This window comes from Coregonus lavaretus (genome assembly GCF_964263955.1).
Source record: "Coregonus lavaretus genome assembly, contig: HAP1_SCAFFOLD_4938, whole genome shotgun sequence".
NCBI classification, from domain to species: Eukaryota; Metazoa; Chordata; class Actinopteri; order Salmoniformes; family Salmonidae; genus Coregonus; species Coregonus lavaretus.
In genome coordinates, this window is record NW_028163931.1 from 19707 (window position 1) to 41957 (window position 22251).

Genomic DNA, 22251 nt, shown 5'->3' on the forward strand with positions numbered 1-22251 from the left:
ATGGCACCTGTTTGAACTTGTTATCAGTATAAAAGACACCTGTCCACAACCTCAAACAGTCACACTCCAAACTCCACAATGGCCAAGACCAAAGAGCTGTCAAAGGACACCAAAAACAAAATTGTAGACCTGCACCAGGCTGGGAAGACTGAATCTGCAATAGGTAAGCAGCTTGGTTTGAAGAAATCAACTGTGGGAGCAATTATTAGGAAATGGAAGACATACAAGACCACTGATAATCTCCCTCGATCTGGGGCTCCACGCAAGATCTCACCCCGTGGGGTCAAAATGATCACAAGAACGGTGAGCAAAAATCCCAGAACCACACGGGGGGACCTAGTGAATGACCTGCAGAGAGCTGGGACCAAAGTAACAAAGCCTACCATCAGTAACACACTACGCCGCCAGGGACTCAAATCCTGCAGTGCGAGACGTGTCCCCCTGCTTAAGCCAGTACATGTCCAGGCCCGTCTGAAGTGCATTTGGATGATCCAGAAGAGGATTGGGAGAATGTCATATGGTCAGATGAAACCAAAATATAACTTTTTGGTAAAAACTCAACTCGTCATGTTTGGAGGACAAAGAATGCTGAGTTGCATCCAAAGAACACCATACCTACTGTGAAGCATGGGGTTGGAAACATCATGCTTTGGGGCTGTTTTTCTGCAAAGGGACCAGGACGACTGATCTGTGTAAAGGAAAGAATGAATGGGGCCATGTATCGTGAGATTTTGAGTGAAACCCTCCTTCCATCAGCAAGGGCATTGAAGATGAAACGTGGCTGGGTCTTTCAGCATGACAATGATCCCAAACACACCGCCCGGGCAACGAAGGAGTGGCTTCGTAAGAAGCATTTCAAGGTCCTGGAGTGGCCTAGCCAGTCTCCAGATCTCAACCCCATAGAAAATCTTTGGAGGGAGTTGAAAGTCTGTGTTGCCCAGCGACAGCCCCAAAACATCACTGCTCTAGAGGAGATCTGCATGGAGGAATGGGCCAAAATACCAGCAACAGTGTGTGAAAACCTTGTGAAGACTTACAGAAAACATTTGACCTGTGTCATTGCCAACAAAGGGTATATAACAAAGTATTGAGAAACTTTTGTTATTGACCAAATACTTATTTTCCACCATCATATGCCAATAAATTCATAAAAAATCCTACAATGTGATTTTCTGGTTGACGTGTAGTTGACGTGTACCTATGATGAAAATTACAGGCCTCTCTCATCTTTTTAAGTGGGAGAACTTGCACAATTGGTGGCTGACTAAATTCTTTTTTTCCCCACTGTACATATATCTAAGAGAGATGAACAGAGTGCTAATGCAGTATAGTTCAGTTATTTCGTGTACAGTTCAGAGATGGCTTGATGTGGTGAGCAGCATAGAGTGTATAGTCCTTTAGTCTCTATGGACCAGATGGTAGTGTACAGTTCAGAGATGGCTTGATGTGGTGTGCAGCATAGAGTGTATAGTCCTTTAGTCTCTATGGGCCAGATGGTAGTGTACAGTTCAGAGATGGCTTGATGTGGTGTGCAGCATAGAGTGTATAGTCCTTTAGTCTCTATGGATCAGATGGTAGTGTACAGTTCAGAGATGACTTGATGTGGTGAGCAGCATAGAGTGTATAGTCCTTTAGTCTCTATGGGCCAGATGGTAGTGTACAGTTCAGAGATGGCTTGATGTGGTGAGCAGCATAGAGTGTATAGTCCTTTAGTCTCTATGGGCCAGATGGTAGTGTACAGTTCAGAGATGGCTTGATGTGGTGAGCAGCATAGAGTGTATAGTCCTTTAGTCTCTATGGACCAGATGGTAGTGTACAGTTCAGAGATGGCTTGATGTGGTGAGCAGCATAGAGTGTATAGTCCTTTAGTCTATATGGGCCAGATGGTAGTGTACAGTTCAGAGATGGCTTGATGTGGTGTGCAGCATAGAGTGTATAGTCCTTTAGTCTCTATGGGCCAGATGGTAGTGTACAGTTCAGAGATGGCTTGATGTGGTGTGCAGCATAGAGTGTATAGTCCTTTAGTCTCTATGGGCCAGATGGTAGTGTACAGTTCAGAGATGGCTTGATGTGGTGTGCAGCATAGAGTGTATAGTCCTTTAGTCTCTATGGGCCAGATGGTAGTGTACAGTTCAGAGATGGCTTGATGTGGTGAGCAGCATAGAGTGTATAGTCCTTTAGTCTCTATGGAGCAGATGGTAGTGTACAGTTCAGAGATGGCTTGATGTGGTGAGCAGCATAGAGTGTATAGTCCTTTAGTCTCTATGGACCAGATGGTCGGTTGGTCAGGAACACAGCATGGGGAAAGAAACTGTTCAGATGGGGGTCTATAACATCCAATCACATCGGTTTACAGCAGCTGACAGTTGCAACGTTATTGCTAATAACTCAAACTGCCTTATTTAGATAAAGACATAATCTCTGTACAGATGTAGGATCTTAATGTGATCACCCAGTTGCAGGAGAACTGAAACTTGTAGTGTATTTGAGTGTATTAAGCTTTAAAAATGGTTTCTGAAGATGATCAATTCCACTTTTCTATTAAAAGAATTGTTCATTAATTATAATCCACATAATAATTCAAATGTCCTGTTGCTGCAGGATTCTTTTCCTGCTGTAGCAAACTGGCTCAAATTAAGATCCTACATCTGTAGCAATACACCACTCTTTGATGTACATGGCTATATCAGGATTGACTTTTGACCATTTGACATCTTTTATTTACTGTTGTTTAGGCTGGTTGAATGAGTCGCCTATAAAAGCTACTTAATCTGCAAGAGAACAGGCGGCTGCACCAGCGACTGTCAGAAGTTATGTGATTTCCTCATATGAACGTGAAAGTAAGTGTGTAGCCTACGCAGTTACACAATGGCTGTTGAAACTGTGGCACGTATTTCTCGGTAACATTAGAAGTCGGATTAATGTGTTGATATGTAGGAAAGACGGGCAGACTCTCGTAGGTCTAGGCTAAACTACAAACTATTAGGGCCTACATAAAGCAGAGTCCCAACAGCAGAGTCCCAACAGCAGAGTCCCAACAGCAGAGTCCCAACAGCAGAGTCCCAACAGCAGAGTCCCAACAGCAGAGTCCCAACAGAAGAGTCCCAACCGCAGAGTCCCAACAGCAGAGTCCCAACAGCTGTCCTATCATTTCTCTTCATTATTTATCTTCATATGACAAGGATTAAAAAGGATTTGCCTGTAGATTGTCGACTTGATTCATGATGATGACTGCTGGCTAAGATTTTGAAAGTATGATGTTGACATGATCAGTCCAATCAAAGCTACTGTAGATATAATGTGATTTGAGGTCATTTTATCTGTTGGCCAATGACCTTCTTGGATGGGCACTTCTAATGTAACTCTATGGCAGCACCCAAGGGGCTTGCATTTTCTAGCTCTACCCTTAGACTTGGCGGTGACGTAGTGTCCCCATGAATGACAGAACACTGAGCCAATCACGGCACAGCGCTCCGTATTTTCTTCTGTCTTACCCCACCACCACAGAAAGCACTGAGCTAGGCTGAAACACCGGCATTTTGGAGCTGCCTTACTCAAGAAAACAAAAAGGAGACCATGTTTGTATGCGGCTTTATTAACTCAATGATATATATATTTATTTATTTTTACATTTTTTGCAAACTGATATGTGACATGTATTAATGCCAAAATAACATGCAAAACAGGAAAGGCCACCTGCCCTGAATAACGGGTTGCTGGTTGAGAGAATGCCAAGAGTGTGCAAAGCTGTCATCAAGGCAAAGGGTGGCTATTTGAAGAATCTCAAATATTAAATATATTTTGATTTGTTTAACACTTTTTTGGTTACTACATGATTCTATATGTGTTATTTCATAGTTTTGATGTCTTCACTATTATTCTACAATGTAGAAAATAGTAAAAATAAAGACAAACCCTTGAATGAGTGTGTGTTCTAAAACTTTTGACCGGTAGTGTATATATTTTTTACGTTGTTAGCGAACTGATATGTGACATGTATTAATGCCACAATAACATGCAAAACAGGAAAGGCCACCTGCCCTGAATGACGGGTCGCCACTGGCTGAGGTATAGACCTTGATCTGCTTTACACAAAAAAATAAACTGTTATACATTATAACCTAGCCTACTTTAAATAATATAAAATCTCTTAATTGTTGCAAAAAACCTTTCTGTATAGATCACTGATCCCCCCCAGATCAATCAAGCCTGTTTTAGCCCTTCTGTCTACATTCTCAGATACGTTTAGAAAAGAACAGATTCAAAAATAATAAATGGCCGACTTTTAATGAATACAAATAAGGGTGTGACATGGCCATGGTGAAGAGATGTCACAACTACATATTCATGTGATTGCATTAAATCACCTGACTGTTTCGATATGTCTGTTAGTAAATGTTGTGTAAGAGATAATTAATAAATTATAACAATTCACATTCAAGAATTACTGTGTTAACTACAACCAACATGTTGGATCTCTGTTTAGGGGTCAGTGGTTTAAAATGAGTCTCTCTGGGGAGAGAGAGGAGGGGGGCCCTGCCTCTAAAATGAGTCTCTCTGGGGAGAGAGAGGAGGGGGGTCCTGCCTCTAAAATGAGTCTCTCTGGGGAACATGACACCAAAGCTAAGAGGTGAGATGACAATTTTGTTTAAGAATTATTAAGAGTTTATTTCCTAAATGCTATTTCCACAATTTTTCACATGTGTTTTTTAGTCAGAAATGGTTGCTTATGGGTACCTTCAATATTACTGTTCTCAGATGTTTAATTATTAGATTTTAAATGTATATCATTATTATTATTATTATTATTGCAAAACGCTATATATCCATTGTTTAGCTGAAATTGAATGTTCGTATCCTGTATATTTGACTGTATTATCTGGTTGTCTCACCTAGCTATCTTAAGATGAATGCACTTACTGTAAATCGCTCTGGGTAAGAGCATCTGCTAAAGCATCTGCTAAACTGCCCTGAATGACAGGTCGCCACTGCTCCAAAGCAATTACATGTGGTACAGAACCCACTGACTCGCTGCATGTTTCTATTATCAAGACACCTGCTGGTACCTCTTAACTGGTTAGGACAGCTCATGAGGTGTCCTAAATATCTGCCAACTAGGTGGGACACTTATGAATAAAGAGGCTTCATGCATAGCTTTAATTTATACCCATAAGAGTAGGACTAAAATGGCTTTATTCTCAGCACTTATACGACACATTTTCTACTCTGAGACGCTTTTTGGATATGGGCCCAGATCTCAAAATATTGTAACGACCCAGTATTAAATGAGTCTGTCTGGGGAGAGAGAGGACCAATTTTTCTACTCTGAGACGCTTTTTGGATATGTGCCCAGATCTCAAAATCTTGTTTTAAAAAACGATTTTCTTTTGTTTGACATAATAAATAAAATAATATTACTAATGTACCCGACTTTAAAGACTGGGTGTAGTTTATTATGTGGCACTGCTCATGTCCGCGTTCTGGAACTGCTCGCGTCCCAGTACAGAACTGCCCGCGTCCACGTACGGTTTGGCGCCAAGCATATTGTCCAGTTACGCGCAGAGTGGGCTGAGGTGATGTTGGGGAACAACGATGGAGTTCGTTACAGTGTTGAGACACCGAAGTTTATTGTTCAATTTGCTTTTTTTGCGTAATGGTCAGTGACAGTATGAGTGTAGCCAGATCCTTTTCACTCGTAGCCAGATCCTTTTCACTCGCTATCCTTGTTTCATCTTGTGGTTCACCGGATTCGTCATCATCCTCGAGGGACAGACGAACGACCTGCTAGCTATCCAAGCTAGTCGGTACAGCTAGCTAAGCTAGCTACTCTTTACCAGTAGCATCCTAGTTATCCTAGCTACCACTACATCATCACCGGCTGCCTGCATTTCTTGTGGACCGATGGAGCTCCCTGGTTGTTTCTTCCACCTGTTAAGTACCGTGGAGGGCTTCTCCCTCTCTCGTTGACGGATGCTGGCTACCTACCATCCCTCTGTCCGGTTCTCCTCTTCACTAGATGGACGGTAACTTTAGTGTTTAATCCCTCTGTGTCCAAGGACTGAACTTTTTAATATTATTTTTGGGCCGCATCAAGTGACATTTTTTACAACGTTTATTTCGGATAAAATTAGTTCATTGCATCCGCCATGGAGCCCAGTTTCATAATATTACCTTCTGTCCCTGGTTATGAAGTAATCTCGAAACAACAGGCCTTATTTTAGGGCATTTTTCACCCTACCAGCTCCTATTAGTTTTATTGAGCTCCGTGACACCGACTCGCCTTCAGAACGTTCTATTCCCAGCCCATTGTTCTGCGTCACAATGCCAGCTTCACTATTGTTATCAATGAGACCTGCCTGCGTTAACCCTGTAGGTTTACCTCAGGTAACTTATTATTAACAAGGTTACGGCTACTTGGTGAGCGTTAACCCTGTAGGTTTACCTCAGGTAACTGATTATTAACAAGGTTACGGCTACTTGGTGAGCGTTAACCCTGTAGGTTTACCTCAGGTAACTGATTATTAACAAGTCTAAGGGGTTTACCTCAGGTAACTTATTAACAAGGTTACGGTTACTTGGTGAGCTCGGTCAATGTTAACCTGAGTACATGTTGTGGTGAGCCACAGTCTAAGAGGTGTTGTCTGGCGCAAAGCCATCAAACGTTAAACATTTTCTGGTCATTGTTAAACATATTTGTTTTAAGAAAAAAGTGTACAATCTAAACAAAACGCATGTCCCTGTCCTCTTTTTCAAGATGTGGCCGATTTTAAACAGCCAGAAGACATTTTTAAATTAAGAAATAACCATTTTTTTGACGACTTGTGGTTTCTAAATGGCTGCTGGGTAATTTGATATGCATCGAAATCATCGTTCATAGGCATCAAATTGAGCGAATGCTGCGCAGGTTCACTGAGTTGCAAACCAAATGGATATAATGGGGTGATTGTTGTCTAATCTGGTGGTCTAGCTAATGGATTTGTAGATCAGACGCAGTTGCTACCTCAGATTATGAGCCTAAGCCTAGCAAGTGTCATGAAGTGTCAGGTCTCCCGCAGTGGTCTAAGGCCACTAGAGATCCTGGTTCGAATCCAGACTGTTGTAGCCGGCCGCGACCGGGAGACCCGTGACAGAAGAAATATATAAATGTAATGAATGAGTTATGTAGTACCCACATACGGCCACAAGGAGGAGCAAGAGTGCCATAAACACATACTGTTTTGTGCCATATAAACCCTAAACCTAACAATCAATCAAATGTATTTATAAAGCCCTTTTTACACCAGCAGATGTCACAAAGTGCTATACAGAAACTCTTACCCTACTTATAACCTATTTTAGCCGTAACCCCTAATTCTAGGGTAGGGTAGCCTAGAACACTTTTAGAAACTATTTTAGTAATAATATTATCTTAGTAAATACAATTATAGTATTAAATAGCGTTTTGATTATTTTGTTGTTATTTTATTATATATATATATATTATTGCAAGGCAGAATACTTGATAAACATTTGTTTTATATTTAAAATGTGGTTTCAACTGGGTGACCTAGTAACCTCTATGTGAAAGTCCAGAAATTGGCGTGGGACAGGTGGGTCAGGTTTGAGACTGATCTAAGGAATTAACAAGAAAAATACACTTTATTTCTCAGCTGCCTCACCAAGGCTATATGTCCAATGATTTTCTAAAATGGTCACTCATTACTTTAGTTAGCTATATATCTCGTATTAGGCCTTTGATGCTTTTGGAAGAGTAACAAAATAGTGACTATAGCAGGTATTGAACCCCGGGTAAATAATCACTAGTCAGATGCGGTAACTTCAACCCTAGTAAACATGTATTATAGAAAATGATCTTAATATTTGATATTGGGAGTAAATAACCTCGGAATAGAAAAGACAAGAGTGCATCTTCCAGCCCGCCAATAAAATACATCAAATCAAATCAAATGTTATTTGTCACATACACGTGTTTAGCAGATGTTATAGCGGGTGTAGCGAAATGCTTGTGCTTCTATCTCCGACAGTGCAGTAATATCTAACAAGTAATATCTAACAATTTCACAACATATACCCAATACACACAAAACTAGTAAGGAATGGAATTTAAGAATATATACATACAGTGGGGAGAACAAGTATTTGATACACTGCCGAATTTGCAGGTTTTCCTACTTACAAAGCATGTAGAGGTCTGTCATTTTTATCATAGGTACACTTCAACTGTGAGAGACGGAATCTAAAACAAAAATCCAGAAAATCACATTGTATGATTTTTAAGTAATTAATTTGCATTTTATTGCATGACAGAAGTATTTGATACATCAGAAAAGCAGAACTTAATATTTGGTACAGAAACCTTTGTTTGCAATTACAGAGATCATACGTCTCCTGTAGGTCTTGACCAGGTTTGCACACACTGCAGCAGGGATTTTGGCCCACTCCTCAATACAGACCTTCTCCAGATCCTTCAGGTTTCGGGGCTGACGCTGGGCAATACGGACATTCAGCTCCCTCCAAAGATTTTCTATTGGGTTCAGGTCTGGAGCCTGGCTAGGCCACTCCAGGACCTTGAGATGCTTCTTACGGAGCCACTCCTTAGTTGCCCTGGCTGTGTGTTTCGGGTCGTTGTCAAGCTGGAAGACCCAGCCACGACCCATCTTCAATGCTCTTACTGAGGGAAGGAGGTTGTTGGCCAAGATATCGCGATACATGGCCCCATCCATCCTCCCTCAATACGGTGCAGTCGTCCTGTCCCCTTTGCAGAAAAGAATCCCCAAAGAATGATGTTTCCACCTCCATGCTTCACGGTTGGGATGGTGTTCTTGGGGTTGTACTCATCCTTCTTCTTCCTCCAAACACGGCGAGTGGAGTTTAGACCAAAAAGCTCTATTTCTGTCTCATCAGACCACATGACCTTCTCCCATTCCTCCTCTGGATCATCCAGATGGTCATTGGCATATTTAAGACGGGCCTGGACATACGCTGGCTTGAGCAGGGGGACCTTGCATGCGCTGCAGGATTTTAATCCATGACGGCGTAGTGTGTTACAATTGGTTTTCTTTGAGACTGTGGTCCCAGCTCTCTTCAGGTCATTGACCAGGTCCTGCCGTGTAGTTCTGGGCTGATCCCTCACCTTCCTCATGATCATTGATGCCCCACGAGGTGAGATCTTGCATGGAGCCCCAGACCGAGGTTGATTGACCGTCATCTTGAACTTCTTCCATTTTCTAATAATTGCGCCAACAGTTGTTGCCTTCTCACCAAGCTGCTTGCCGATTGTCCTGTAGCCCATCCCAGCCTTGTGCAGGTCTACAATTTTATCCCTGATGTCCTTACACAGCTCTCTGGTCTTGGCCATTGTGGAGAGGTTGAAGTCTGTTTGATTGAGTGTGTGGACAGGTGTCTTTTATAAAGGTAACGAGTTCAAACAGGTGCAGTTAATACAGGTAATGAGTGGAGAACAGGAGGGCTTCTTAAAGAAAAACTAACAGGTCTGTGAGAGCCGGAATTCTTACTGGTTGGTAGATGATCAAATACTTATGTCATGCAATAAAATGCAAATTAATTACTTAAAAATCATACAATGTGATTTTCTGGATTTTTTTTTTTTTTAGATTCCGTCTCTCACAGTTGAAGTGTACCTATGATAAAAATTACAGACCACTACATGCTTTGTAAGTAGGAAAACCTGAAAATCGGCAGTGTATCAAATACTTGTTCTCCCCACTCCCCACATATAGTTAATTAACTAAATGTATGGTGTTTTTGGTTTATGTCAGTTTCATTGTTTGTTATGCTATAAATTGTTATTTGATGGTTTTAAGTGGTAAAATGAACTAGAAAAATGTCATATTTTGCAATTCTGAGTAATTACTACTTTAGTAAGGATATCCTTTATTCAGTACTACTGCAGTTACTAAATAATTCCAATAGATGGCGGCATAAGACCATGAATGACATTTCAGAAGATCAGTTTAGTTTTCTCCCTGGATACACCACCACTCCCCCTCACAGGAAAACTCCTGCACATGCTTTTTTCACAGACCTCTGGTCTTGGCCATTGTGGAGAGGTTGGAGTCTGTTTGATTGAGTGTGTGGACAGGTGTCTTTTATACAGGTAACTAGTTCAAACAGGTGCAGTTAATACAGGTAATGAGTGGAGAACAGGAGGGCTTCTTAAAGAAAAACTAACAGGTCTGTGAGAGCCAGAATTCTTACTGGTTGGTAGGTGATCAAATACTTATGTCATGCAATAAAATGCAAATTAATTACTTAAAAATCATACAATGTGATTTTCTGGATTTTTGTTGAAGTGTACCTATGATAAAAATTACAGACCTCTACATGCTTTGTAAGTAGGAAAACCTGCAAAATCGGCAGTGTATCAAATACTTGTTCTCCCCACTGTGTATATATATATATATATATATATATATATATATATATATATATATATAGACTATTTATTTAGATGGGTGACATTATCTGCCAAAGTAATACCACTGTAGATAAAGAAGAGCTCTCCAGTAGGTGTACCAAAACATTTAAAGGCCATTTTCTCAAAATTGAGGTTACAAGTTTATCGTCTTTCAAAGTAGAATAACTTTCCCATTGTTCCTCAACTGTAGTGTATGATATACCTTTTTCTAGCTGAGTCTCTACTTTTATCCAATGTAAAAAAACACAATTTCAAATTTTGCTACATAAGACCGAATCGAGCCGGTCGGCCACATTTGACTGTGTAAAACCTAGCAGTACTACTTATTTCTCTGAGAGTGAGGCAGATATATATTATTACTGTGTAAAACCTAGCAGTACTACTTATTTCTCTGAGAATGAGGCAGATATATATTATTACTGTGTAAAACCTAGCAGTACTACTTATTTCTCTGAGAGTGAGGCAGGTATATATTATTTCTGTGTAAAACCTAGCAGTACTACTTATTTCTCTGAGAGTGAGGCAGATATATTATTACTGTGTAAAATCTAGCAGTACTACTTATTTCTCTGAGAGTGAGGCAGATATATATTATTTTGCAAAAAAACATGATTATTTGTCTCTCTGAAATGAAACCATCAAGTGATAGATTTTAAACAAATACATCGCTGTCATTGAACAATCCCATACCATGACTAGATGGTGAAAAAACATACCAATCTCTTTCATAATTTCATAATTGCATAATTGCTTCAAACAATAAAAGCTAATTAACGAACATTTCTGAAAATGGATATATAGCGTTTTGGAATGAAACTCTTCTTATGTTTCCCCATCTGAGCTCAGAGTAGATGAGAGATGTAATGTTTGTCTCTGTTGTGTTGAAGCCCAATCAAGCAGGAGAGACCAGCCTCCACTGTACCCAGCTGTGTGTCCATGAAGAGTGACCTGTCTATGAATCTTCCTATAGCGTTTAGAGAGGGAGACTTTTCTACTGAACAAAGGTAAGAAGAACTCATGGGTCATGGTCAGTGAGTTAAACAACACTCAATCAATCAATCAATTTTATTTTATATAGCCCTTCTTACATCAGCTAATATCTCGAAGTGCTGTACAGAAACCCAGCCTAAAACCCCAAACAGCTAGTAATGCAGGTGTAGAAGCACGGTGGCTAGGAAAAACTCCCTAGAAAGGCGAAAGCCTAGGAAGAAACCTAGAGAGGAACCAGGCTATGAGGGGTGGCCAGTCCTCTTCTGGCTGTGCCGGGTGGAGATTATAACAGAACCATGCCAAGATGTTCAAAAATGTTCATAAGTGACAAGCATGGTCAAATAATAATCAGGAATAAATCTCAGTTGGCTTTTCATAGCCGATCATTAAGAGTTGAAAACAGCAGGTCTGGGACAGGTAGGGGTTCCATAACCGCAGGCAGAACAGTTGAAACTGGAATAGCAGCAAGGCCAGGCGGACTGGGGACAGCAAGGAGTCACCACGGCCGGTAGTCCCGACGTATGGTCCTAGGGCTCAGGTCTCTCAGTTGGCTTTTCATAGCCGATCATTAAAGAGTTGAAAACAGCAGGTCTGGGACAGGTAGGGGTTTCGTAGCCGCAGGCAGAACAGTTGAAACTGGAATAGCAGCAAGGCCACTGTCTCTAGTCATTTCTCCTCTCCCATTTTCCCATTTCTTTTTGTTGCTTTCATAATCCATAGGCTAATCCTTTTTTCAATTTTCATAGTCCTAAAACAATATTAAACAAACACTACATTCCCTCCCTGTGTGTGTGTGTGTGTGTGTGTGTGTATGTGTGTGTGTGTGTGTGTGTGTACTCCCTGGATGAGGAGATGTAAACTCATGTTTTGTCCCCAGAAACCAACAGGAGAGATCAGAGTCAGAGATTCTCAGTGGTCAGTTTTCCCAGAGTCATCAAACAGACCTGGCCTCCATATTCAGTGTATGTGGTCCTGTTATGTACATTTGTTTTTGTTTACCTCAAGTAAAGTTGATCTGTCAATCATTCATTCATGTGTTAATGAGAAAGCATTTAGTCTCTTGCTTAACTTATTTACTTGATTTATTTCAGTTGCTTGAAGAGAATATTATGACATTTGTGAAGAACGAGCTGAAGATGTTCAAGAGGATTCTTAGTCCGGAACTCCCAGAAGGCTTTGAGAGTCAGAAGCAGGATAAGGAAGTGGTGGATGCTGAAGATGAGAAGCAGGAGAGCAGTGCCAGAGAGGGGGCTCTGAAGATCACACTGCACGTCCTGAGGAAAATGAACCAGAAGGAGCTTGCTGACACACTGGAGAAAAGTAAGAGTTGTCTGCCTCATGTTAAATGCTGTTTTAGAACATTTAAAAGCTGTAGCTAAAGTACAGCTAAAGTAGCTGTGTAACTCAATGATATTGTAGCAGCCTTAACACAACACCTAGTGACCTCATCAAGTAGCAGCGGGGATGTGTTGTGGTGATTAATTTAGACAGAGAGAAGAGGAGAGACTGAGGAGAGAGAGAGAGAGAGAACATTATTAATGCCATCAATAATACCAATAATGATATAAATCAGTCACACCAGTGTGTAATGCATTATGAAAACATTTACAGATTTATACAGACAAGAGAATAAATGATTATAATTTAAACTTTATAAGACAGTCTTACAATACTGTAGGCATTAAAACAGATGTAATATTAATATCCTCTGTGTTGTTTCTATATTCAGATGAGCGTGCTGTGATTCTTCAACGTGAACTCAAATCTAATCTAAAGAAGAAGTTTCAATGTGTATTTGAGGGGATCGCTAAACAAGGAAACCCAACACTTCTCAATAAGATCTACACAGAGCTCTACATCACAGAGGGTGGAACAGGAGAGGTCAATAATGAACATGAGCTGAGACAGATTGAGACAACAACCAGGAAACAAGCAAGACCAGAGACTGCAATCAAATGTAACGACATCTTCAAACCCTTAACTGGACAAGACAAACTTATCAGAACTGTGCTGACAAAGGGAGTCGCTGGCATTGGAAAAACAGTCTCTGTGCAGAAGTTCATTCTGGACTGGGCTGAAGGAAAAGCAAATCAGGATGTCCAATTTGTATTTTCATTCCCTTTTCGGGAGCTGAATTTGATGAAAAAGGAAAAACACACTTTGATTAAACTTCTCAATCACTTCTCAATGGAAACCAAAGAATCAAGGATCTCCAACTACGACAAGTACAAAGTTCTGTTCATCTTTGATGGTCTGGATGAGTGCCGACTGCCCCTAGACTTCCAGAAGAACAAGATCTGTTGTGACGTCACAGAGTCAACCTCAGTGGATGTTCTGCTGACAAATCTCATCAAGGGAAATCTGCTTCGCTCTGCTCTCCTCTGGATAACTACCCGACCTGCAGCAGCCAATAAGATCCCTTCAGGGTGTGTTGACCAGGTGACAGAGGTACGAGGGTTCAATGACCCACAGAAGGAGGAGTACTTCAGGAAGAGATTCAGTGATTCAGAGGACCTGGCCAGCAGAATCATCTCACACATAAAGACATCAAGGAGCCTCCACATCATGTGCCACATTCCAGTCTTCTGTTGGATTTCTGCAACAGTCCTTGAACAAATGTTGAGTACAGACAAGACAGAAGAGATGCCCAAGACTCTGACTGAGATGTACTCACACCTTGTGGAGTTTCATACCAAACAGAAGAATGAAAAGTATCTTGGGAAAGAAGAGACACGTCCACACTGGAATAAAGAGAGCATTCTGTCACTGGGAAAACTGGCTTTTCAACAGCTTGTTGAGGGCAATCTGATTTTCTATGAAAAAGACCTGAAAGAGGCTGGCATTGATGTCAATGAAGCATCAGTGTACTCAGGATTGTGCACACATATCTTTAAAGAGGAATGTGGGCTGTACCAGGACAAGGTGTACTGCTTCGTGCATCTGAGCATTCAGGAGTTTCTGGCTGCTGTATATGTGTTCCTCTCATTCATCAACAACAATGAGAATCTAATGGCCAAACCTCAATCAATGTTCAGCTACTTTTTTGCGCTGTCAAGAGACAAGCCTGAAGTTACTTTCTACAAGAGTGCTGTGGATAAAGCCTTACAAAGTGAGACGGGAAACCTGGACCTTTTCCTCCGCTTCCTTCTGGGCCTCTCACTGGAGTCCAATCAGAAGCACTTACGAGGTCTACTGACAAAGACAAGAAGCAGCTCACAGAGCCATGAAGAAACAGTCAAGTACATCAAGGAGAAGATCAGGGAGAATCCCTCTCCAGAGAGGTGCATCAATCTGTTCCACTGTCTGAATGAACTGAATGACCATTCTCTAGTGGAGGAGATCCAAAGCTACCTGAGATCAGGAAGTCTCTCAGAAGAAGAACTGTCACCTGCACAGTGGTCAGCTCTGGTCTTTGTGTTGCTGACTTCAGAAAAAGAGCTGGATGTGTTTGATCTGAAGAAATACTCCAGATCAGAGGACAGTCTTCTGAGGCTGCTGCCAGTGGTCAAAGCCTCCAGAGCTGCTCTGTGAGTACATAAAATGACATTTAAGTACTAATCATTAGGAAGAAATATTCAGTTTAGAGAAATATATTTATTATTGAAAAACATATTGAATCAGTGCATTGATGTTCACATTAGTATAACAATATGACCATACAATTCTAGGAGACGGAAGATGAATCTATATGTTGTTTGGGAGAATAAACCAAATGCATCTGCCATTGTCCTTCTACACTACTGGTGTTAAATTAACAGTGTGTTTGTGAAATCATGAATATCTCTCTGTCAGGCTGTCAGGCTGTGGAGTCACAGAGGCAGGCTGTGATTCTCTGGTCTCAGCTCTGAAGTCAAACCCCTCACACCTGAGAGAGCTGGATCTGAGTAACAATGTCCTGGAGGATTCAGGAGTGAAGCTGCTCTCTGCTGGACTGGGGAATCCCCACTGTAAACTGGAGACTCTGAGGTCAGTATTCCTGTAGTTGGTCAACAAGTGATAACTGTTCACCAGATCCACATGTGTTTACCAGGCACACATAGTCCACACCATATGTGTTTGGACAGTGAAGCTTACAGTTTTTAATTTGGCGCTATGCTCCATCATTTTGGATTTGAGATATGTTTCATATTAGGTGACAATACAGAATGTCACCTTTTATTTGATGTTAATGGTGAGAGGTTAGCATGTTTTGTTGTATCCTCTGTAACTCTCTCACTCATTATTATTCATGATTCATTCATGATTATTCTTAATCATGGCATCATCATGATTAATTTAGTAGTGTTTAGAAACATGTTATCTACTCACTTAGACAGAAAATTACTCCAGTCATCATCCACCATTCAGTTACTATTGGACAAAACATAACCCAAAACACAACCAAAACAAACTGCAAATGCAACCAACGAGTTTACAACCAAATACTCAACTTTTGACTACTTTAATACACTATAAGTGAATTGGTCAGAATACTTATGGCTTCTTCAAATGGGGGGACTAGATACATTAAGTGCTTTCATTTCTAAACGGTGAAACAGATATGTATTAAAATACCTTCAAATAAAAGGTGACATTATATACTGTCACCACATATGAAACATTTGATCTCAAATCCACAATGCTGGAGTATAGAGCCACATTTAAAATGTTATCTTCACTGCCAAAATAGATATGGTGTGGACTGTATACTCAATACAATCTAAATCTGATACCTCACTGTCTGTCTTTTGACTGATACTGCTTTTTAAACTGGTCTGGTCAGTCTACTCAAATATTCCTACTATAAATTTTTCTCTCTACACACAATATTATGATTTTTTCTAATAATGAAACATTAATTTATGAATAGATGTGTCTGGTTTCAGGACACTGATGTATCTTAATATGTAGAAAATATATACTGCCACTATTTTCACCACCAAAGAATAGCAGTGTGGTTTTAATATGATTTGACTCTTTGCAGGCTGTCAGGCTGTCTAGTCACAGAGGAAGGCTGTGCTTCTCTGGTCTCAGCTCTGAAGTCAAACCCCTCACACCTGAGAGAGCTGGACCTGAGCTACAATCACCCAGGAGACTCAGGAGTCAGACTGCTCTCTGCTGGACTGGAGGATCCACACTGCAGACTGGAGAAACTCAAGTATGTAGAGGGTTGATGTCAATGTTCATATCAGACATGTTGGAGTTATCAGGCTAGTTAAGACAAACATTCTGACCACCACTTGGACTAAGTTATATAAAGACTGTGTGTTTGTGTGTGTGTGTCCAGTGTGTATGTGTGTCCAGTGTGTGTGTGTGTGTGTGTCCAGTGTGTGTGTGTGTCCAGTGTGTGTGTGTGTCCTGTGTGTGTGTCTGTGTGTGTCCACCCACACACTGGACACACACACACACTCACACACAATGGACACACAGACACACTCAAACACACTAGACACACGCACTGGACACACACACACAAACACACACACACTGGACCCACACACACAAAAAGGAAACACACACACAAATACACACACACACAGACAGTGGACACACACACACATACACTGGACACACACACACACTCACACACTGGACCCACACACACACACTCACACACTGGACCCACACACACACACACACACACTGGACACACACATACACACTGGACACACACACATACACACACACACACTCACACACAATGGACACACAGACACACTCACACACACTAGACACACGCACTGGACACACACACACAAACACACACACACACTGGACCCACACACACAAAAAGGAAACACACACACAAATACACACACACACAGACAGTGGACACACACACACACACACTGGACACACACACACACTCACACACTGGACCCACACACACACACTCACACACTGGACCCACACACACACACACACACTGGACACACACATACACACTGGACACACACACATACACACACACACACACACACACACACAAACACACTGGACACACACACAAACACACTGGACACACACTGGACAAACAAACACAAAGGAAACACACACACACAGACAGTGGACAGACACACACACACACACACACACACACACTGGACACACACACACACACACACACTGGACACACACATACACACACACATACACACACAAACACATTGGACACACACAAACACACTGGACACACACACACAAAGACAGTGGACACACAAACACACTGGACACACACACACACACACACACACACACTGGACACACACACACACACTCACACACTGGACCCACACACACACACACACACACTGGACACACACTAACACACTGGACACACACACATACACACACACACACACACACACACACACACACACAAACACACAAACACACTGGACACACACACAAACACACTGGACACATACACACTGGACACACACATACACACACTGGACAAACACACACACTGGACACACACACACAAACACAAACACGCACTGGACACACTCACACTGGACACACACCTACACACACACATAGGACACACACACACTGGACACACACTGGACTCACACACACACACTGGACACACACACACACACACACTGGACACACACACACACACACACTGGACACACACATACACACTGGACACACACACACAAAAAAGGAAACACACACACAAATACACACACACACACAGACAGTGGACACACAAACACACACACACTGGACACACACACACACTCACACACTGGACACACACACACACTCACACACTGGACACACACACACACACTGGACACACACACACACACACACACACACACTGGACACACACACTCACACAGACTGGACACACACATACACACTGGACACACACACACAAAAAGGAAACACACACACACAAATACACACACACACACAGACAGTGGACACACACACACACACACTGGACACACACGCACACTGGACAAACACACACACGCACTGGACACACACACACAGGACACACACACACTGGACTCACACACACACACTGGACACACACACACACAAACACACACACTGGACACACACATACACACACACACACACACACACACACACTGGACACACACGCACACTGGAAAAACACACACACGCACTGGACACACACACACAGGACACACACACACTGGACTCACACACACACACTGGACACACACACACACACACACACACACTGGACACACACATACACACTGGACACACACATACACACTGGACACACACACACACACACTGGACACACACACACACACACACTGGACACACACACTGGACACACACATACACACTGGACACACACACACACACACACACACACACACTGGACCCACACGCACAAACTGGACACACACACACACACTCACACACAATGGACACACAGACAAACTCACACACACTAGACACACGCACTGGACACACACACACACACACACACACTGGAGACACACAGAGACTGGACACACGGACACATACACTGGACACACACACACACACTGGACACACACACAAACACTGTACACACACACACTGTACACACACAAACACACACACACACTGGACACACACACACACACACACACACTGGACACACACAGAGACTGGACACACAGACACACACACTGGACACACACACACACACACTGGACACACACATACACACTGGACACACACACACAAAAAAGGAAACACACACACAAATACACACACACACACAGACAGTGGACACACAAACACACACACACTGGACACACACACACACTCACACACTGGACACACACACACACTCACACACTGGACACACACACACACACTGGACACACACACACACACACACACACACACTGGACACACACACTCACACAGACTGGACACACACATACACACTGGACACACACACACAAAAAGGAAACACACACACACAAATACACACACACACACAGACAGTGGACACACACACACACACACTGGACACACACGCACACTGGACAAACACACACACGCACTGGACACACACACACAGGACACACACACACTGGACTCACACACACACACTGGACACACACACACACAAACACACACACTGGACACACACATACACACACACACACACTGGACACACACGCACACTGGAAAAACACACACACGCACTGGACACACACACACAGGACACACACACACTGGACTCACACACACACACTGGACACACACACACACACACACACACACTGGACACACACATACACACTGGACACACACATACACACTGGACACACACACACACACACTGGACACACACACACACACACACTGGACACACACACTGGACACACACATACACACTGGACACACACACACACACACACACACACACACTGGACCCACACGCACAAACTGGACACACACACACACACTCACACACAATGGACACACAGACAAACTCACACACACTAGACACACGCACTGGACACACACACACACACACACACACTGGAGACACACAGAGACTGGACACACGGACACATACACTGGACACACACACACACACTGGACACACACACAAACACTGTACACACACACACTGTACACACACAAACACACACACACACTGGACACACACACACACACACACACACTGGACACACACAGAGACTGGACACACAGACACACACACTGGACACACACACACACACACTGGACACACACACAAACACACACACACACTAGACACACACAAAGTTATATGCTGAGTGTGTGTGTGTGTGTGTGTGTGTGTGTGTGTGTGTGTGTGTGTGTGTGTGTGTGTGTGTGTGTGTGTGTGTGTGTGTGTGTGAGTGTGTGTGTGTGTGAGTTCAGGTGTATCCCTCAAATGTCTGTTCTTCTGCTTACCGCTACAGTGTGGAACATGGTGGAGAGAAAAGAATGAAACCTGGACTTAGAAAATGTGAGTGTTGACTGCTGTGAAGAATATGACTAAGAATATGTCTTAATTCAAGTGAAGTCAAAGTCAAAGACCACCATCATTACTTACTTGGTCATATTAAATATCAGCTGTAGTTCTACAGAAGCACAAATCAGGGACACCAAAGTTTACAAAGAGTTGCTTTGACAATGTGTGTGTCTGTGTGTGTGTGTGGCGCGTTCCTGTGTGGCATGTTCGTGTTACGTTAGAAATGTGTGTCTGTGTATGTGTGTGGCACGTTCCTATGTGTGTCCAGTGTGTGTGTGTGTGTGTGTGTGTGTGTGTTCAGGATTTATGTGTTTGTGTGTGTGTTCAGTGTGTGTGTGTTTGTGTGTGTGTGTGTGTGTGTGTGTGTGTAATTAATATGAATAAGTGTGTTTTATATTACCATACAGTATAACATATGATCATTCAACAAGTCTCAAGTTACCTTAACTTCTCCTTTTGATACCTAGAAACATCTACATTAAATGAATTAGTGAAAAGTGAGTTAACATTCTAATGTGAATGATGATGATTTCTAATATTGTGTCTGGTTTCATCCATCAGATGTCTGTGATCTCACACTGGACCTAAACACAGTAAGCAGATTCCTCTCTCTGTCTGAGGAGAACAGAAAGGTGACATGGAGGAGAGAGGAGCAGCCGTATCCTGATCACCCAGAGATATTTCAGGTCTGGGAACAGGTGCTGTGTAGAGAGGGTCTGACTGGGCGCTGTTACTGGGAGGTAGAGTGGAGTGGGAGTGGGGCTGGTATAGGAGTGACATATAAAGGAATCAGCAGGAGAGGAGGGGGTATTGACTGTGTGATTGGATACAATGACAAGTCCTGGAGTCTGTTCTGCTCTGACAACCTTTACTCTGCCTGTCACAATAATAAGTCCACTACCATAGACGTCCCCTCCTCCAGCTCCCACAGAGTAGGAGTGTATCTGGACTGGCCAGCCGGCACTCTGTCCTTCTACAGAGTCTCCTCTGACACACTGACCCACCTGAACACATTCCACTCCACATTCACTGAGCCCCTCTATCCAGGGTTTAGGGTTTATAATATTGGCTCCTCAGTGTCCCTGTAAATAATAACCATGGTAACACTGACACACACACACACACACACACACACTGGACACACTGGACACACACACACACTGGACACACACACACACACTGGACACACACACACACACACACTGGACACACACACACTAGACACACACACACACACACACTAGATTCACACACACACACACACACACTGGACACACACACTGGACACACACAAACACACACACACACACACACACACACACTGGACACACACAAACACACACACTGGACACAAACAAACACACACACACACACACACACACACACACACACACACACACACACACACACACTGGACAAACACAAACACTGGACACACTCACACTGGACACACACACACACTGTACACACACACACTGGACACACACACACACACACACACACTGGACACACACAAACACACACACACACACACACACACACACACACACACACTGGACTAACACACACACTGGACACACACACTGGAAACACACAAACACACACACACACACACAATGGACACACACAAACACACACACACACACACACACTGGACAAACACACACACTGGACACACTCACACTGGACATACACACACACACACACACACACTGGACACACACACACACTGTACACACTCACACTGGACACACTCACACTGGACACACACACACACACACACACACACACACATACACTGGACAAACACACACACACACCGTACACACTCACACTGTACACA

The 22251-nt window shown here is 42.6% G+C and overlaps 2 protein-coding genes across 2 annotated transcripts; both read left to right on the forward strand.

The window, feature by feature from the left end:
- Positions 1–13601: 13601 nt before the first annotated feature.
- LOC311117655 (NLR family CARD domain-containing protein 3-like) lies at positions 13602–16581 on the forward strand (the record flags this gene model as incomplete). The annotated part of the gene is made up of 3 exons (XM_084192587.1): positions 13602–14955; positions 15221–15394; positions 16392–16581. Exons 1-3 carry the CDS (start codon positions 13616–13618, stop codon positions 16579–16581), a joined length of 1704 nt encoding a protein of 567 aa, XP_084048713.1. The 5' UTR covers positions 13602–13615.
- A 4363-nt stretch (positions 16582–20944) lies between these two features.
- LOC311117656 (stonustoxin subunit beta-like) lies at positions 20945–21496 on the forward strand (the record flags this gene model as incomplete). The annotated part of the gene is made up of 1 exon (XM_084192588.1): positions 20945–21496. A coding segment is annotated over one exon (552 nt), but the record flags the coding sequence as incomplete, so codon positions are not given.
- Between the last annotated feature and the right edge of the window lie 755 nt (positions 21497–22251).